Raw genomic sequence first — 16,903 nt, 5'->3', positions numbered from 1 at the left:
TCTCCAGATTGCTACGATTTCTCCAGGGATGGCATCATGTGAAAACACTCTAAATACATTGAGATACGCAAATAGGTATGAAAAACGTTATTTCTTAAAGCTGTACTGGCTGTTGATGAGTGACATTTGAAATAGTGTTGTTCCATGATGCAGGATTGTTTTAGCTACTTGAATAATTCAGTGGTAGTTGTGTTTCTTAATAAAATTAAAACCAAACTACTGATCCAGGCTCATATTTAATTGAAACTGTCACTTTGTACAACCATTACAAAAGAATCTACTAGAACTGCATCTATGCCATTATCCAGAGATGGATAATGTGGATTGCAAGGTATGTAGGACATGCTACTATTAGTGTTGCCCTTTGAAAGGACCATCTCTTGCATGAAGGATAGTTGGTGTTCATGAAGATTCCCTGGAGTGTTGGCTGAATACCTATCTGTGATGTGATTTTTTCCCTCAGCCCTTTTGTGGAATTGTGTGCAGTTGCCAGTCTGTATTATATATACATATAAAATTGCATGCTTCCCAAATTCAAGCAAATATCTGACAAACCTAAGTAAAGGCTTAAAAAGGCAGAAAATCCAACAGGCTTTATGATCACTGTAGACCAATTAGCACCTCCAGAGACAGATGCATCACTTGAAACCTGTACTGCTGTAGGAAAGTGTTCAACTCTCTCCAGTGAGTGTGAAAGAAGCCCTCACCTGCTGCAGTTCTCCTTTGTTTAAAGTCTGTGGAGATGGTGCTGTGTGTCCCTGCAGCCAGACCTGTGACTCAGAGACACCCCATGCTTTGCTGCAAAGGACAGAGGTGGCAGACACCCTCTGGGCCATCAGAAGCCCTGGCTTTACCAGAAGACCCACTATCTGTGGGTCTTTTTGCCCCAGTGAGAGGTCACGCAGAGCCACAACTGCTTCTGCTTCTGCACAAAGGCCTGCTAGGAAAGCTTACTGCTTGCTTCTCTCAGTCTCCAAATGTCCTTGCGTTTGGGTTAATGGAGCTAGTAGTAAACCTGCCTGGCTTAGACCAGTCTGTCTCATTTCCTTCCTGAAGAGAAAAGGCATCTACTCACCTGCTTACAGTAACGTGATACGGGACCTTGCGCATTCAAGACTTGTTGGAACTTCTACCCCTTAGACAACTTATGTTACTGAAGTGACTCTGTAAACAAAGTCACTACAAAACAAAATAAACACCTCTTTGTAGTGTACTAAATAGTTGTACTGAAATTGTTTCCTCCTCCTAGTATTAAAATTGTATGTTATTATGGAGTATATACCCGTCACTGTAATTTTGCTTTATGTGTTTTCTCTAGATTTTTTTTCCCTTAAAAATACATAATTTTCTTAGTAGTTAGTTTTAGGTGCTGGACACTAGTGTGTGGGCAGTGACAACAGGAGGTAAAATAGAATTTACACGTCTGTATTTGTAGTGATTTGATATTTTAAAAGGAGTTGTTTAGTGGAATATTGAATGTAGACCAAATCATATTAACTATACAAAATGAAATCTGGAATTACTCTTCTCAAAACACTGCTGTTGTAGTCCCCTGCAAATTAGCAGCACTGGTTTTGTTCAGTTTTGCTAGTGATCTGAACTGTTTGCAGAGAGTTTAAATATGTCGAAACACTTGTGTTATAAAAATGATTTTGTAGCTAAACAATTAAAGAAGTATGCTAAACAAAGAGTTGTCATTTTAACTGTGTTTATGAGAACATTTTCTTTTAATTTGCCACTGTATTTTGCTGCTGCAGAGTAAAGGAATTTGGAATTAGTCCTTCGGACATTCCCTTCTCACAGGGTAGTGGCAGTCGCTCTGATCTCTCTCCTTCCTATGAGTATGACGACTTTTCTCCTTCAAACACCAGGTCTACTTCGTTCTATACATGGAACTTTATTTTTAAGTTTTCTTTTTGGCTATGTAATTTTACAGACCAACCTTTCATTAGTCCCCTTGCCTTGAGTCACACATACTTTGTTTTAATTTTGGTTTGGCAGGTGATGGTTCTGCATGATATGCAATCATCTTCCCAGTATTTTGTTTACCCTCCTTAAACATCCACATTCTGTATCCAGGCTTGCTAGTTTCCTTCATACATTAAAAAAAATAGAAATGGTGATGTCACCTTTGTACATTTAATGGACCAAATCTAACAATTCTGTGTTTAGGGTAATTTGAATATCTCTGAAAAGGAAAATTTTCTTATATATACATATATACACACATATGTTATTAAAGCTTTTCAACACTCTGAAGATAAATGAAAAATATTTTCCATTGTAGTAAATAAGTGCAAGTTGAAAGAACATTTTTTCCATTAAAGAAGTTGAGAATATGTTCTAAAATTTGCTCTCAGACTTTCATGCATCTTTCATAAATTTGCTTTTAAATAGGCTTTCTTTTGACAGAATCATGGTCAATCTTTAAACTCCTTACATGCTGTGAAAGCCTACCATTTTATTAAACTATTTTCACCTTTGCAATTATTGAAAGAATCTATTTATTCTCTGAAATGTTCAGTTGCAAGTTATTATTTTCCTCAAAATTTCTTGGTTCATTTTCTTATAACAGCTAGTGCAGAGCTGATTGACTAACTTTTTTGAAGTGCAACTGTATATGCAGAAAAAGAAAGATTGTCAGGTCTAGGGTGCTAAATGTCCTTTTCTTTGAGATATCACCCATTATCAAAGAGTTAATGTTGAGGGGTTTGAAATTTTTGCCCTCCTAACTGTTAACAAGTAGTAAGGTTTCAATCAGAAAATACTTCTTGCTAGATTTACTTTAATCCACATGAGAGTAGTAAAAATGCAAGGGTCCATGTCTTTTAGGATCTGGACTAACAACTTTTTGTCATTAAAAGTACATTAAATTTGTGAAGCTGACATCATCATCTTCCTTATTAAATGAATTTATTGTGCATAAACCTGTAGAGCTTTATTTTTGGTTGTGACTCTTTTGCACAGCAGGTTACTAATTTTCAAATGAAACATTTTCTTCCCATAGGGTGAAGGAGCTGACGGTTGATCCCAGTGCTGCAGGAGATATCCGTTCCATTATACACCATACTCCCAATCAGATGGATGACTTGGAGACTCAGTGGGGTGTGGGAAGCTCTCCTCAGAGAGATGATCTCAAACTGCTTTGTGAACAAAATGTGAGTGGTTTACAGAATTACATGGAAAGAGAGGATAACATACAGTGGGCAGAACAAATCCAGATCAATAGCCTGTCTGCAAGATCTTAAATACATACAGCACACCTTTTCACCTTTTCTGTTTATGGTGTTACGCTCATTTCCATACAAAAGAAAAACCAAACCAAAAAATGTTTCTTGAATGTTTTCTTTTTCTTCCTTGCTGCCTAGGGCTTTTAATGTCTAGGCAGGCTGTGGTGATGATCTATAGTATGCATTTTTTCCACGATAGCATCACATTATTTTAGGCAGTTGGAACTATCCTAAAACTCATCTGTTTTATTTAACCCTTTTATTTAACCCTTTATTTAACCCAAAGTTTTCTGTGGGCATCAAAATCTATTAGAAATTATAATTCTTCCCTTGAGACTTTCTATTCCCATTATTTTAACTTGTTATTTTTATGTGGAATATTCTGGTTTCTGGTATTTGCTAGGATTAGTGGCTGGAAATTTTTGGTAAATATTAATTAAATTTAACTCTGTAAATGTTTTGAATTTATTGCTCCTTCTGTTCATTCCTGGAGATTTTCTTAATACTCCTTAGAAGTATTCTATTCTAGTAAATTCTATTTCCGACAGGTTTTGCCTTCTGCATATTTTTTTCCATGTTCTGTGATGAAATGGGTCACATTCAACATTTTTCTGTAGCCACAGTTCTTTCCAGGCTAACAAGGATTACTGCTGTTTTTAGGAAGAAGAAGTTTCTCCACAGTTGTTTAGTTTCCATGAAGCTGTGTCACAAATGGTAGAAATGGAAGAGCAAGTAGTAGAAGACCACAGGACTGTCTTCCAGGTAAAAGATGGACCTCCGCTTTATTTTATCGTAATTCAGGAATCCAGGTTTTCCCAATGAAAGCGCATACTCTTGAAGATGGAGGAGCATCTGATCTGTAGTCATTCTGTCTGTCAAAGATTCCTAAACTGATTTATTATGTTAAGTTGATTGTATCAAACTAACAGGAACAGATTCCGTGACACCCAGTCTTTGTCCCCATGATTAAAGAGCAGTACATTCCTGTGTCATTCCAGGAATTTGGTAAAATTTTCCTTTGCTGGGCTGGTAATTAATAGTTATGTCTCTGTCTGTGCCGTTTCTGTTTGGTCATCTCCTTCCAAGTATTGTGTCTGAATCTGAGTATTCTTTTGTGACATCTCCCTCTGAGATCCAGAAGAGAGACATGTATTTCAAACTGCCTATTTGATTCCATGTTATAAGTACATAAAGATTTCACTCACTGTTAGTCAGGGCCTTTGGAAGCAGTACTTCCCATGTAATGCTGGTCAGTGCAATGGAACCTTTTACACTCAGGTATGAGTTACTTGTTTTCAGGAGGAGATGTGGATTACTTCTGTTCATAACTTGAAGCCTTTAGGCAAGCTGTCTGTTTGGCGCATCTGTTCCTAGAGAACAGCAGACCATCAAACCTGTGGGGAATACACGTTATGTCCTCAGCCTAAGTATCTAGCTTAGTGGAACATTGGTGTGTGTTCACAATAAAGCAAGATGCTAAATAAAACATCTTAGAGCAGATGAAAAGGTCTAGTTATTTTGGAACATTAGCTCTGAAGTAAAACATATGTAAGTGTGGAAGTCATGTGCCATATGCTGAGGCTATGCCCTAATGCAGCTTCTGGAGAGACAAGCTGCATTAGTTTAAGATGTCATTGCCTCTGTGTGTCCATCTGGCCTTCTGCTGGAGATTGTTACTCCTTCTGGCAGTCTCTGGGAGGAAATGTGTCCAAGCCTAAGGTCCCTTTGTTCACTGCGTGACCTGTTAGTTTATGCTGTGTGCATGGGTGGGCTGCACTGATACAAAATCTAACAGCTGTACTAATCGTCTTCTGTCAGTGTTCTCCTGAAAGTAGCTGATACACAACATCCTTTCCTGACAAAAATGGCTAAAATACACCAATGCAACTTACAGTGCTCTATGTGTTCAGGAGTCTTTGTCTTCAATGTAGAAGGTTATGTTAGGTGAGATGAATCTTACCCCAGTGTAAGCTCCATCTCTCCTGAAAGCCAAAAAACAGACAAGGAGTTTGGACTACGTTTTCGGTTTTGCTTGGGCTACAGAGTACTGAGAGAAGGACTTCATCTTAATATGTCAAACCACGCTTTCTAGTATGCCTAGAACTTTCAGCTGCTTTCTTTTTTTTAAACCAAAGCATTTCCAATGGGCTCGGTTCTTCTCATCACAGTTTTGCATGGTTCTGTAACATTTAAACTCCTGGCTGTATTCTTCTTTGCTGCAAGTTATTTTTCCTCTCATTTTTTGTAATGCTCAGAGTGCAAAGATGAGCTTTGTCAACCAACCTTTATTGTATTCTTGTATGTGGATTTTGATAATGTAAGAGTGAGTTTAAAATAGTTATCCTTTTATACAGCTTCTCTCAAAACAGGGCAGAATTATCTTGGCTCTATGAATGTAATAATGACTCTTTGACTATAGACTGGAAAGCAGCCCAGACATAGAGCCTGACTTCAGCATTTGACTCCTGTTTAAGGGGAGACAAACATGACAAAGTTCTGTTTCCTAAATTTCTCAGCTTTACAACCATCTAATGTTCTGAATTTGAAGAGAACTGGGCAGCTGGGGTTTGCCTGAGATGATGTGACCACTGAAATTAAAAAATAATGCAGAAAAATTGTTTTGCTGCATTAGGAATAAGGTTTCCTTTTTGGATTGAAGTATGTTTTATTGAGGTGACTAGGCAGTACAATGTCTTATCATTGTGTGAAAAAGTCTTAATTAGCTCTTTGACACGTTGCTGATATATTTTGTTGTATTTTTAAACTTTTATCTAGGAATCCATTAGATGGCTGGAAGTTGAAAAACTACTTCTTGAGATGACAGAAGAAGTAGACTATGATGTGGATTCTTACGCTACCCAACTTGAAGCAATTCTAGAGCAAAAAATTGATATTCTGACTGAACTTAGAGGTAAGTTGCTTTAAATCAATTCTCTGCACATTATTAGCATATGCCATGGAGACTTGCAGTAAAAATAAAGACAAAAAAAAGTGGTTATATTCTAGGGTCTTTTTTCTCTGCTTATGCTGGCCTTCAGTGAAAGGAGCATTTATTCTGCAGTCTAAGAACAAGTTCAGATCTATGATCAGTTCATCCTAATGTAAAGGAGGAGTCTATGCTTTACCTCCAGGAAGTAAAAACTCAGTCTTGCAACTTTTCTTTTTTTTCCAAAACACTAAAGAAAGAATATCCAAACCAACTGTATGAAAAAGAATAGAAGGCCATGCAATGAGGAAAAAGTAGTAGGAACTCCCAGTACCTGCTCTTATCTAGTATAGCAGGGAGCCAGTTGTGATTTTTAAGACTGTGCTTAAGAGCACCATCAAGCTCTGAGTATTTTAGTTATTAGGGTTTTTTTTCAACAGCCTTTGTTTGAATTTTGTCAGTCTATATTTGTTGAAAAACAAACTGCAGCTAATTCTTAGTGCCCAAAATTAACTCTTCCACTTGTCTTCTAAAATCAGTTTGACAGTTGGTTATATCCCAGAGATTAATTTTCCTTTTCATTTTTTGTTAACTGTTCAGACTCCAGGAGACATACTGCTATACTGGCAAAAGCTCAAGGGTGGTTTGGGGGGGGTGATTGAACAGTTTCCTTGATCTGTGTTAAAAAACCGTAAGCTAAAATCTTACTTTTTACTCAGTCCTAGTATCTGATTGGAATACAAGAAGCAGATCAGATGTGGCCTGCTTGCCTCCTGAGCAAGCTAGTTACACTTTTGCTAGTGTTGGATTTGGAGTTTCCTTTTGTTTTTTACGGATGATGGCTTTCTGTTCAGAAGATGACAATTTGAGATACCAGCAATGAAAAAATGCAGTTTAGATTACTACCTGTTCTTCAAAAACTTAGCAGACAGGTTTTTGAAAAGCCTACTGGAGGTAAAATGCTAAGAGATCTCACACCTTACAGCCAGCTTAATATAACTGTAGTTTTACAGGAGGAAACGTGTTTAAAGTCAAAAATGCTGTCTTGGTATTGTCTGTGTTGTTCTCATGGCATGTAATGGTCACTGAATTGTTCAGCCTTTACTTCTGTCACTGTGCAACTGACATATTTTTGCCATCATTTTTGTTTCCTTCTTTACATTCTTGGGTGTATTACTGGAGAATGGAAGGGACAGGAATAGAAAAACGAGGATGACAGACTTCCTTCCTTAGGTTCTCCCACTTTTACTGAATTACAATGACACCAGTGAACAGTGCATTTAACTATTTACAGTGAGTAAGTTCTAAAACTTATTCACAAATGTTTTTCACATTTATAAGAAAACAGAGGGGACTAGAATTTACTATTCTGGGTTTTAGAATGAACTAGAAATGGCAGACTGTCCTCTAAATATGATTTTATATTTTCCTAAAAGTGGTTTGGAAAGTGCTGGAAAGCAACAGGATATAGGTAATGTATATCTCCCTGGACTCTCTAAGATAGAAGGAGAATGGAAGTATGAACAGTTCCCATCCTGGGAATACAATTGTGCAGTTTACAAACCTATCCTGTCTAGAGACAGCGGTAGTATCCAAGAAGACACTAAGTTGCTAAGCAGCTTGTTTGTGTGGTTTTGAATGCAGCCTTAGCTCAGTCCCCATGCAGGTTGTAGTGTCAGCTATTTTTGTGGAGGAATGTTCTTTGTTGTTTGTTAGAGCTGGAATGTGGAGGATCAGGGCTTAGTTTCATGATCTATTGAGCACAAGCACATCAGTTCTCATCCTTCTGTTTTTTCCTTAAAGACAAAGTGAAATCTTTCCGGGCAGCTCTACAAGAAGAGGAACAGGCCAGTAAACAGATCAACCCGAAAAGACCACGTGCCCTTTGAAAAGGGCTTCTGCTGCTAAAGGAATTCATGAACCTGTACTGCTGTAGCACACATTTGTTACAAAACCTAGTGACCGAGAGAACTCATCTACTTGAAAGTGTAAAATGTTAGCAATGTTTGTGGAAATCTCCTGTTTCTTCTTCACCTGAATGACATTTTCAGTTTTATGTGAAATGCTCCTGATGTCTACAAAATGCTTCTAGACCAGACAGCACAACCTGCAGGGTTCAGATCTGTGAAGCACTTTGTTTTAAATATTTCATTTATTCAAATAGTGAATTGTTTGGAAATACTTGCCATATTTTTAATAAAGTAAAACTGTGGCCATTAAAAAGTCACAGCACTTCCTTCTGACCATGTTCAGTTTAATGACAAAGACCAGCTGTGCGGTTTAAAATTGTGGCGTGCATGCACACCTCACTAGTGGTTTTATGTAACTTCTCTTCCACAAACAGCTGTGCTTAACTCTTCCCATTCTGTGCCTTGATGAAGGCTACTTAACCCTAAATATCCTTTTTCTGAAGCACAGCCTTAAAAAATACATTCCTTTTTTGTCAATATAAATTACTTTAGTGTGTGTGTGTTTCAAGAAGACTTATTTTTTGGTGGATAGTTTCATTTCACAGGATGTGCCATATCATTTTAAGAGGAACTGCAGGCTGTTAAGAGTAGACGAACAGCTGGACATTCCATTTTTCATGTGAAAATCTGGAATCTTGATTTATTTGAATACCATTAAAAATGGTTATATAATTTTAACATCATATCTGAAACAATTAAAAAAAACCAAAAAAACCAACAAATCAACAAAAACTCACAAAAATATAAACTAGTTGATGTATATTAAAGGGTAATGTTTTAAGTACTGAGGAGAGTTGTATCTTAGGATAATGCAGATAATATGATATGTGGTATGGTGTGATAATGCTATGTATGGATAAGTTAACTATCAAACTTTGGGGATAAATATGTCCATACTGGCCTTTCACATACTGTTTTAAAAACTTGGATTTTGATGCATGACAAAGTTACATGTACATTAACCGTAGTTTGCAGGTAGCTTGAGTAGTTCTGTTGCTTTAAGAAGTAGCTAATACCTGTTTTTCCCTTTGTACAGTGCCAGCAGCTAAAAAGTGGGGTGAAATTGCATCATTTGACGATTTTGCACAATACCTCTACCTAGCGCTAATAGAAATCCCACAAATACCTGAATTCTCACAAATGGCGCCATGTGTATCAGCACTTTTTAGGTGGTGGCACTCAAGTTATTTTTGCAAGTCAGTATGCAAAAAAGATTGACCTTTCATGTAAGAACCGTAGAATCTCTCTAGGAGTTCTCCCTCTTTCCAGGAGTATTGTATCAGCAGACTTTCCCTTGGAAATGTTTAAAAACTACTTTTGGAATACAAGCCGGTTTGTTTGTGCCAGGCGTGGGGGGGGGGAATAAAGGGAAGGCAATGAAAAGAGAGTTAAATGAGCCAGAACTTCTTGTAGTGTTTAATGTTTGTATCTCCCATAGAAAGGTAGGCTATGGGAAGCTCTTGTCGCATCATGGTTAAAAATAAAAAACCCTCTTGTGTGTAAACATGAAAGCTGAAACAATGTAGATTTTACATAATGTGTTTAATAAATTAAGCTATTCAATGAATTACATCTGAGAATTTCTGTTACGCTTTGGGAAAGGTTTCAATTTGTAAGTACATCAGTTACATTTTTGAAAAGGCCTCTGATTTCAAAATAAAGCCAACTCTTCTATACAAGTTCATTATATGGAAGGAAGTTCCCCAGACCATTGTCCTGACCTCAGTTTTGCATCTTTAAAAAACATCACACCTTTTTCTGAACATTTTTTTAAGATCATCACCCATCACAGCTAAAAGAAATAAAACCAATGGAATAGAAAGTAATAGCTACTGTGATAGTGATAGTACAGGTGATAGTACAGGTTATCATGTATTATCAGAGGTATTCTCTGAAACTGCTCTAGACAATTCTTACTTTCTAAAAAGCTTCTGAAGATTGAGTTACCCAACAGGAGTAACAGTGGCTTCCACACTATCTGTCCATGCAAGCCTAGCACCACAAACCAGGCTATGGCTTACTGTGGGTCCCAAAAGGACAGAAAGGACAGATTGCTTTTAGCACCTTTTTACAAAGCCCTGTAAATTACATGTGTCCTGTCAAGCAGCACATGCTAGCTGAAACTGTGGCTACTGCCAGTCTTTGTGCCAGAGCCTGCTGTAAGTCAGATCTACACCTGATACTGAAGCAGTTAGAATAAAGAAAAATTGATATGGCTGGTTGTGGCACTTGAACTTCTGCAGCCCATTGCCATAACAGACTGAAATGACTTGTAGCTCTAGGAATAGTAGGAATAGCTTATACTCTATTCCTCTCCAGTAAAACAAAAGCATTAAGGAAGTGTGACACATATCTTCTGCACTTGTTCCTTCTGTATCAGTCCAACCATATTCTTAGTGAACCTAATTCATCATTTGGTTCACTTCACTGCATGAAGTGAAGTGGCACTAGAATTACTGAATTATTAAATTGTGAAATAAATGTGCAATTCAGTTTTTGAAGTCAATGCTTCAGGATGCCTGTTTCTATACATGCTTCTGAATCAATTAGTTTTACAAAATCAATGGGATGTTAATGGGGCTGCTAGCTGGACCCAGGGCATCTTTTCCAATCGTAATGATTCAATATTGTGTATAAATAGTTTTTCTTAGAGGAGGTTTTGCTAATTTGCATGCATTGCTCCAAATCTCACTGAAAGCTATGATCTGTGCTAAAACTTTTTCCTGCATTAACAGTGAAGGAGTTACCTTAAAAAATAATCACTTGAATTTAGTTAACAAAAAACCTAACCTTTCTGTCTGTGTTTATGAGCCCTGGCCCACTGGAAGTTTTTTTTCCAGTTCCTGCAGTGGAGGAGAGGGTAAAGATAATAATGTAAATGATATCAAGCCCACAAGGTAAATTCTTTTGTTTTCTGAGAAACACTCACTGGGGCTCTCTAAAAGGAGCAGATTGCTAACAAGCTTGGAGTGCTGGTAGTTACCAGAAGGATGAGAGACAGGCCATCTCAAATCAAAAATAAGTGTTTAAATACACTTTAAAACAAACACACAAATGGTTGATACCAAAAAAGGAACTACTACAACTTTCTTTTTGTTGTCCAGACCCATTATGGGTTGTACTGTTGAGTATTGTACATGAATATACTGAGGTGAAGTCCATCATTGAAGAACACAGATTTCAATTATCATCAATCCATGTTTTGGATATATATAGAAAAACAGAGTCATGAGGCAGTCCAGCACCTCGCTTCAGATCTGAAAGAATCTGCCGCTTTTAAAGGACTGAGCAGCAGCTTCTTGCCTACTGTGTGCGATAAAACCACATCTAACATTTTATTTTGAGTCCAAGGATACCCGCTGTATTCTGTTCGTTGCTTTTATGAGGAGCTTGTCCCACTGCACTCACTCTGGCTTGGGTAAAACTTCGGTGAAAAAATACAGCATCTTTCATTCTTCTAGGAGTATCTATGAAAAATGGATGCCTTCTGAATTGAAGCCATGTAGCAAGCTGAAAGATTGAAATATGTGTATTACAATTCTAACAATTTAGACTTCAGCTTGAGGCATTTTTAAGATGTGCAAAGAAAAAAGCATGAAAGCAGCCATCACTGATCAACCGCAAAGAATTTTAACAAATCTGAAACTAGAAGTTATTAGCAAATTTGCCATTTTAGAGATGCAGTTTTATTCTCAATGCAGTTACTTATGTTGAATCCTACCAGATTCACTATGTTTTTTTAGAGAGCATTACCTGTCTGAGTTCTCCAAAAGAGAAACAGCTAGGAACTTTTCTCTTGAATTACGACAGGATTCATGATGCCACAGAAGTAAGAGTGGAATATAGCAGTTAATCAATCATATTTGAAATTATGCTACAGACTACGGCCTAATCCTCAAGGCAGAGAAAGGCCATGTAAGACTCTGGAAAAATTTCAGCAACCAATTTTACACTATGGCCATTTTTAAAGGAGACACAGAAAGGTCTAGTACACAAACACCTAAACAGGGATCCTTAGCTAGTTGCTCTCAATATTATAAAAAGCATTTGAAATATATAAGTAGGCCTTAAGTGTTTGCTCATGTTCAGGACTGGAAGCAAGAAGTGTCTGGTAATAAGAGGGAAACCCTACTATTCCTGTGCAATCCAATACTAATCTGTGCTACACAGCTACAGATGCAGATAGAATTTAAAGTTTAAAAGGAAAGCATAAAGAGAAAAAAAAAAAAAAAATACCGAATGAAATCATCTATATCCATTGAACGGGCTCGTTTTTCAGAGTAACCTGTATCTTTTAGCACTGTCTGTATTTTCTCTGCAATTTTGAAGTTTTCAGGGATTTCCTGTCAATGAAAAATGGGATAGAAATTATTTTCTACTCAAAACACAGAAAAAGGTTCATTTAAATAATCTAATTATTTCTTGTTCTTAGAACAGTTCTTGTTTCAAGTGAACAAATGTAAGTTATACTTTTTTTATTATGAATTACTGTATTATTCTATTGAATCTGAATTTTTGTATCTCAGTTCAGAATCACAGCAGTATCGAAAAGCAAACAAATGTTTTATTAAATTAGTAAAAGACCTTGAGACATATATATATATATGGACAATATTGTAATAGTACACTTGATTTTAAGCTTTTTTACTATGATTTAATTACCCTTTTAGCTTTTTCTCTAAGAAAAGATTTAAGTTCCTCCCACCTTCAAACTCTTTTGGAAAACCTTTGATACATTAAGCTTTTCAATGTTAAATTTTTACTCTTATAAAAGTCAGTATGTAGGCCACAGTAACGGAAGAGATTAAGAAGAAACTCACTGTATTATGTAAGGAACAATGAACTCGGTAATTATGATCCAGCAACTGCACTACAGCACTTGATCTGAAAGAAATACGTATTTAGCATGAAAACTGAACTGTAACTATTGTTCACTCAATTGGTTGTTAATGTCTACTATAAAAAAACTGTAACGATTACACAGAACAGTTCTTTTTAAAAAGCTGCCTAGTCTTCTTCTAAAAGAAAAAGCTTCTGACATAAGTAGAAATCTTCCACCATCGTTTATCTCTATGTAACACTGCTATGCATTTGCACGAAAGAAATGGTCAACGGGTTCTCTGATAGAAATTACTTACTTAAATGCTGCAGAGAGTGTCTTGTTTTTCCTAACAAAGGCTATCCTTACCAGACCATCCCACTCCTGAAATTGAAAATTTCAGAATTTAGAAAGTAACATACAGCTACTACAAACAAGAACAGTTACTACTGACAACTTCAGAACAATACTGAACACAAAGGAATATCCTTCATAGAAATGTCCTTCTAAACAACACAAAACCAGTTGTATCTTGGACAAAGCAATACAAATGGAGGAGAAAATACTTCACCCCCAAAACCCTCTGAATTGTACTTTTTCATGCCTAGGTGCTATTACGTGCGGAGAAGGTGGATACTTGAAGAAAATCTGGCTAACCTTGGGCAAGGCTGAAAGGGTCTTGAAGTGTTTTAAAAATTAAGAATACTCTTCTGTAACATTTGTCTTCTGAGATTACACACACTTGCCTGAAGATAAATCTCATATATGCCTTTGATCAAAACCTGCAAAATTATCAGCCAGAAACATCTCTGGGAGACATAAACCATGATGAAAAGGACATTATTACTAGCAGTTCTCCAACTGACCTTGGTCTTATGAGAGATATTGTACACAAAGCTGCCCCCATGATGGTGGCATTTTCTGTTAATGTCATAACACAAGCCTGATCAACAGAGAAGTAAGCATTTTGGAAACTCCAATGAATAGCTGGTAGTTTCTACTAGAATCAGTACATGGAACTGAGTAATAAGTGGGAAGAAATATGAAATTATCACTAACATGTTATGCTGAGCACACACTGCTCACCTGGAAGTTGATAGGTGGTGGTGGGTTCTTGGGCTCTATTCTGACAACACTGGATTCGACTTTGGGAGGAGGCTTGAAGTTGTTCTTTCCAACCTGTTAGATAAGAGCAGTCAAGAAGCTGTGTGAATAAGCAACAACCTCTTCATATCCCTTCCAACACCCTTTTTCTGTGTTTGACAGCCGAGTTACCTAAAGGCAGACTGACGTACCTTCATCAGATGGTCCACTCGAGCCAATAACTGAGTATTAATAGAGAGTCTGCAGTACAGTTTGCTTCCTGGTTTTGCAACCAAACGAAGTGCAAACTCCCTTTGAAACATAAGGATTGCACACCTGAGAGTAAGAGAAATGAGAAAATCGATTCTAAGTATTCAATTTTTATGTCAGAAGCCAACTAACACACTTGGGAACCACACAACTTGCCTCAGCACTTAGAAGAGTAAATGTTCATAATAACTCTGTCTTGATTAGTGTGTTGAAAAAAAACCAAAACCCATCACAGAACTTGGTGAAGCTATCCAAGTCTCCTTAAAGGTATTACATAATTTGATTATTTATACTGCTAAATGGATCAGGATCAAAGAATCAGTCTAGTGTCAGAGTTGCCTGATTGTAATAAATCATTTAGAGTAACTGTCTGCTGAGTCCTTCAAATCCAAGCTTTCCAAAAATTGACTGATAACGTTACCAGTGTTCCTCTGAAAGAACTCAAAAGCTGCAGACATACTGATGTCTGACACACAGACTGAGCAGTTACATTTTTAGATCAGACAACAAGAAAGTGACTTAGCATTGATTATACCCTTTCCAGCCTAACTTAGATAGGAAGGTATTTGAAATGCTATGATGCCCTGCTTATCCCTGAAATAATACTTAGTTATAATACTAAGGAGATGTAACTCCTATTTTAATTGCTGGGCACTCACTGTTGCCAGGTTTAAATTTTCTCCTCATGCTCAATACATCAACATAAACTTAATTTCTAAGCACTGTCAGACTATGTATTACAGAAAACCTTTACTGCAGCTCTGATCCACCAAACTGGTATCTTAGGAACTAAGATATTGGAAAAATTAAAAACAATATTGGATTTGAAAATATTTTTAAAACTATTTTTCTTCCTCCCAGGTAATACAGAGCTCTATTCTTCCACATACCTGAAAAAAGGTCGATGAAGCAATAACTTGAACACAAAAGGTGAAGAAATCTGAGAAAAAAAGAATTAATAATTTTAGTATAATTTCTGTGAAATCAGCATTTAAAAATAAATTTTTTAATGTTGGTGTATGCTATGCTGTTTGTCCCATACCTGGTAAGGCAAGTTAGCCACACACGCATCAAAGAATGGTAAATCTGTTTTCAAGATATCTCCAACCTTGATTTCAAGTTTGTTTGCTAGACACCTGGGGGAAAAGATACATTGTGGTTGTCCTCAGATAAGCACTGTTGCCAAAATTTGTACCAAAGCAGCTCCACTACTTTAGGTGCTCCCTGTTTCCATAATTGATACTTACGTGCCCTGGACTCTCTTCTGAAGCTCACCAACAAGTCTAGGGTCAATTTCACATGCAATAACCTAAAAGAAAAGTACATATTTGCAACCCCATGCATCTCCTAACTAGAATTTAATCATAAAAATCCCAACCGCGTATCTGTTGCTGTGGGTTTAAAGAATCCTTTCAAAATCCCTATTAGGCTATGCACCTTCCACCCTCTCCCAAGCAAGCTTTACCACATAAATGGATAACAGCAATGTATTTTGATAAAACCACACAAAATTTATGCGATCAGCTAAAAAACCAATTGGGATTATTCATATGTTAAGAAAAGTATCAATGGAGTAATTCTACTTATGTTCATCACACCTATGAAGACCCTTCTGTTTGCCATAGTCTAAGCCACAAGATAGTCAGAGCTTGGGAAAGGGAGTGTATGTGAGAGAATTTGCATTTACTTTTTTTACTTTCTCCAGCATCTTTACTGTCAGGTTTCCAGTTCCCGGGCCCACTTCCAGAATGACATCCGTGCGGCGCAGGGCAGCCTAAGGACAAACAGCATTTTGAGTGCTTCCACAGCACCAATTCCGTGCAATCATTTGAGTTTAGAATGAAAGTAAGCGCTTTTGACACAGTAAAAAGTTGAACTGGGTATTCAAGGGAGCGTGAGAGTCGTTTAGAAAGGAACGAGTGGGAAAGGGGGAGAACGAGAATGTCCGGGCGCTGGTTTATGCCGCATCGCTGGCCACCCGTGAACAACCGGCGAGCAACCACGTTAAGAGAAAAGCAAACGCAAAGGCCACCGGGCACTCCGACAGGCGGCACGACACGACGGCAGCGGCAGGTCCCGCCGCAGCCGGGGCGGAGGGCCGCGCTGTCCCGGCCCGTCCCGCCGGCCGCCGCTCCCACCTTGTCGATGATGCTGTTCACCACGAGGGGGTTCTTCAGGATGTGCTGCCCGGCCCCGGTGTTGAAGAGGATGCCTAGGGGAGAGACCGGTGTGTTACCGTGGGCAGCCGCGATCCGCCGGCACTCCGCCAGCCCCGGCTCGAGTGCGAGCGCCGGCCCGACCTCGGGTCCCGGGATCCTGCCCGCCCTCCCGCTGCGGTCCATACTCACCGCCGGCGCGGCCCTCCCGGCGCTCCGGCCGCTTCCCGGCCCGCGCCTTGGGCATAGCGGCAGCTCCGCTCGGATCCTTTCAGGCCCGCTCGGTCTGGTTCGGCTCGTCTCACCTCGGCCCCTCCCGGTCAGGCACGGCCCCGCTCGGCTCGCTCCGGCCCAGCTCGGCTCGTTCCGGCTCCGCGCCCCACGTGCTACGCGGCACAACAGCTGGGGAGCGGCCCCGCTTCCCCGCGTGCGGCCGGCGGGTGGGGCAG

The 16,903-nt window shown here is 38.5% G+C and overlaps 2 protein-coding genes across 3 annotated transcripts in view; one reads left to right on the top strand and one right to left on the bottom strand.

Annotated features, from left to right (window-relative positions):
* KIF2A (kinesin family member 2A) overlaps positions 1–9,693 on the top strand; it is a 56,513-nt gene extending 46,820 nt beyond the window's left edge. For both annotated transcript variants that reach the window (XM_059836403.1, XM_059836402.1), the window contains exons 16-20: positions 8–75; positions 3,008–3,158; positions 3,891–3,992; positions 6,006–6,141; positions 7,960–9,693. In XM_059836403.1, coding sequence (XP_059692386.1) covers positions 8–75; positions 3,008–3,158; positions 3,891–3,992; positions 6,006–6,141; positions 7,960–8,045 — 543 coding nt within the window. In that variant the 3' untranslated portion in view covers positions 8,046–9,693. The remainder of the gene's footprint in view (positions 1–7; positions 76–3,007; positions 3,159–3,890; positions 3,993–6,005; positions 6,142–7,959) is intronic.
* On the bottom strand, positions 9,650–16,853 carry DIMT1 (DIM1 rRNA methyltransferase and ribosome maturation factor). Its single transcript, XM_059836405.1, has 12 exons — positions 16,647–16,853; positions 16,437–16,510; positions 15,986–16,072; positions 15,546–15,607; positions 15,341–15,434; positions 15,189–15,238; positions 14,241–14,364; positions 14,032–14,124; positions 13,265–13,329; positions 12,947–13,010; positions 12,363–12,469; positions 9,650–11,636 (listed from the first exon to the last, which is right to left on the bottom strand). Exons 1-12 carry the CDS (start codon positions 16,699–16,701, stop codon positions 11,594–11,596), a joined length of 918 nt encoding a protein of 305 aa, XP_059692388.1. The 5' UTR covers positions 16,702–16,853; the 3' UTR covers positions 9,650–11,593.
* Between the last annotated feature and the right edge of the window lie 50 nt (positions 16,854–16,903).

The sequence above is a fragment of the Haemorhous mexicanus genome, chromosome Z (assembly GCF_027477595.1).
Source record: "Haemorhous mexicanus isolate bHaeMex1 chromosome Z, bHaeMex1.pri, whole genome shotgun sequence".
NCBI classification, from domain to species: domain Eukaryota; kingdom Metazoa; phylum Chordata; class Aves; order Passeriformes; family Fringillidae; genus Haemorhous; species Haemorhous mexicanus.
The sequence above is the reverse complement of the archived record's forward strand: the minus strand, read 5'-3'. Positions and strand labels throughout refer to the sequence as shown.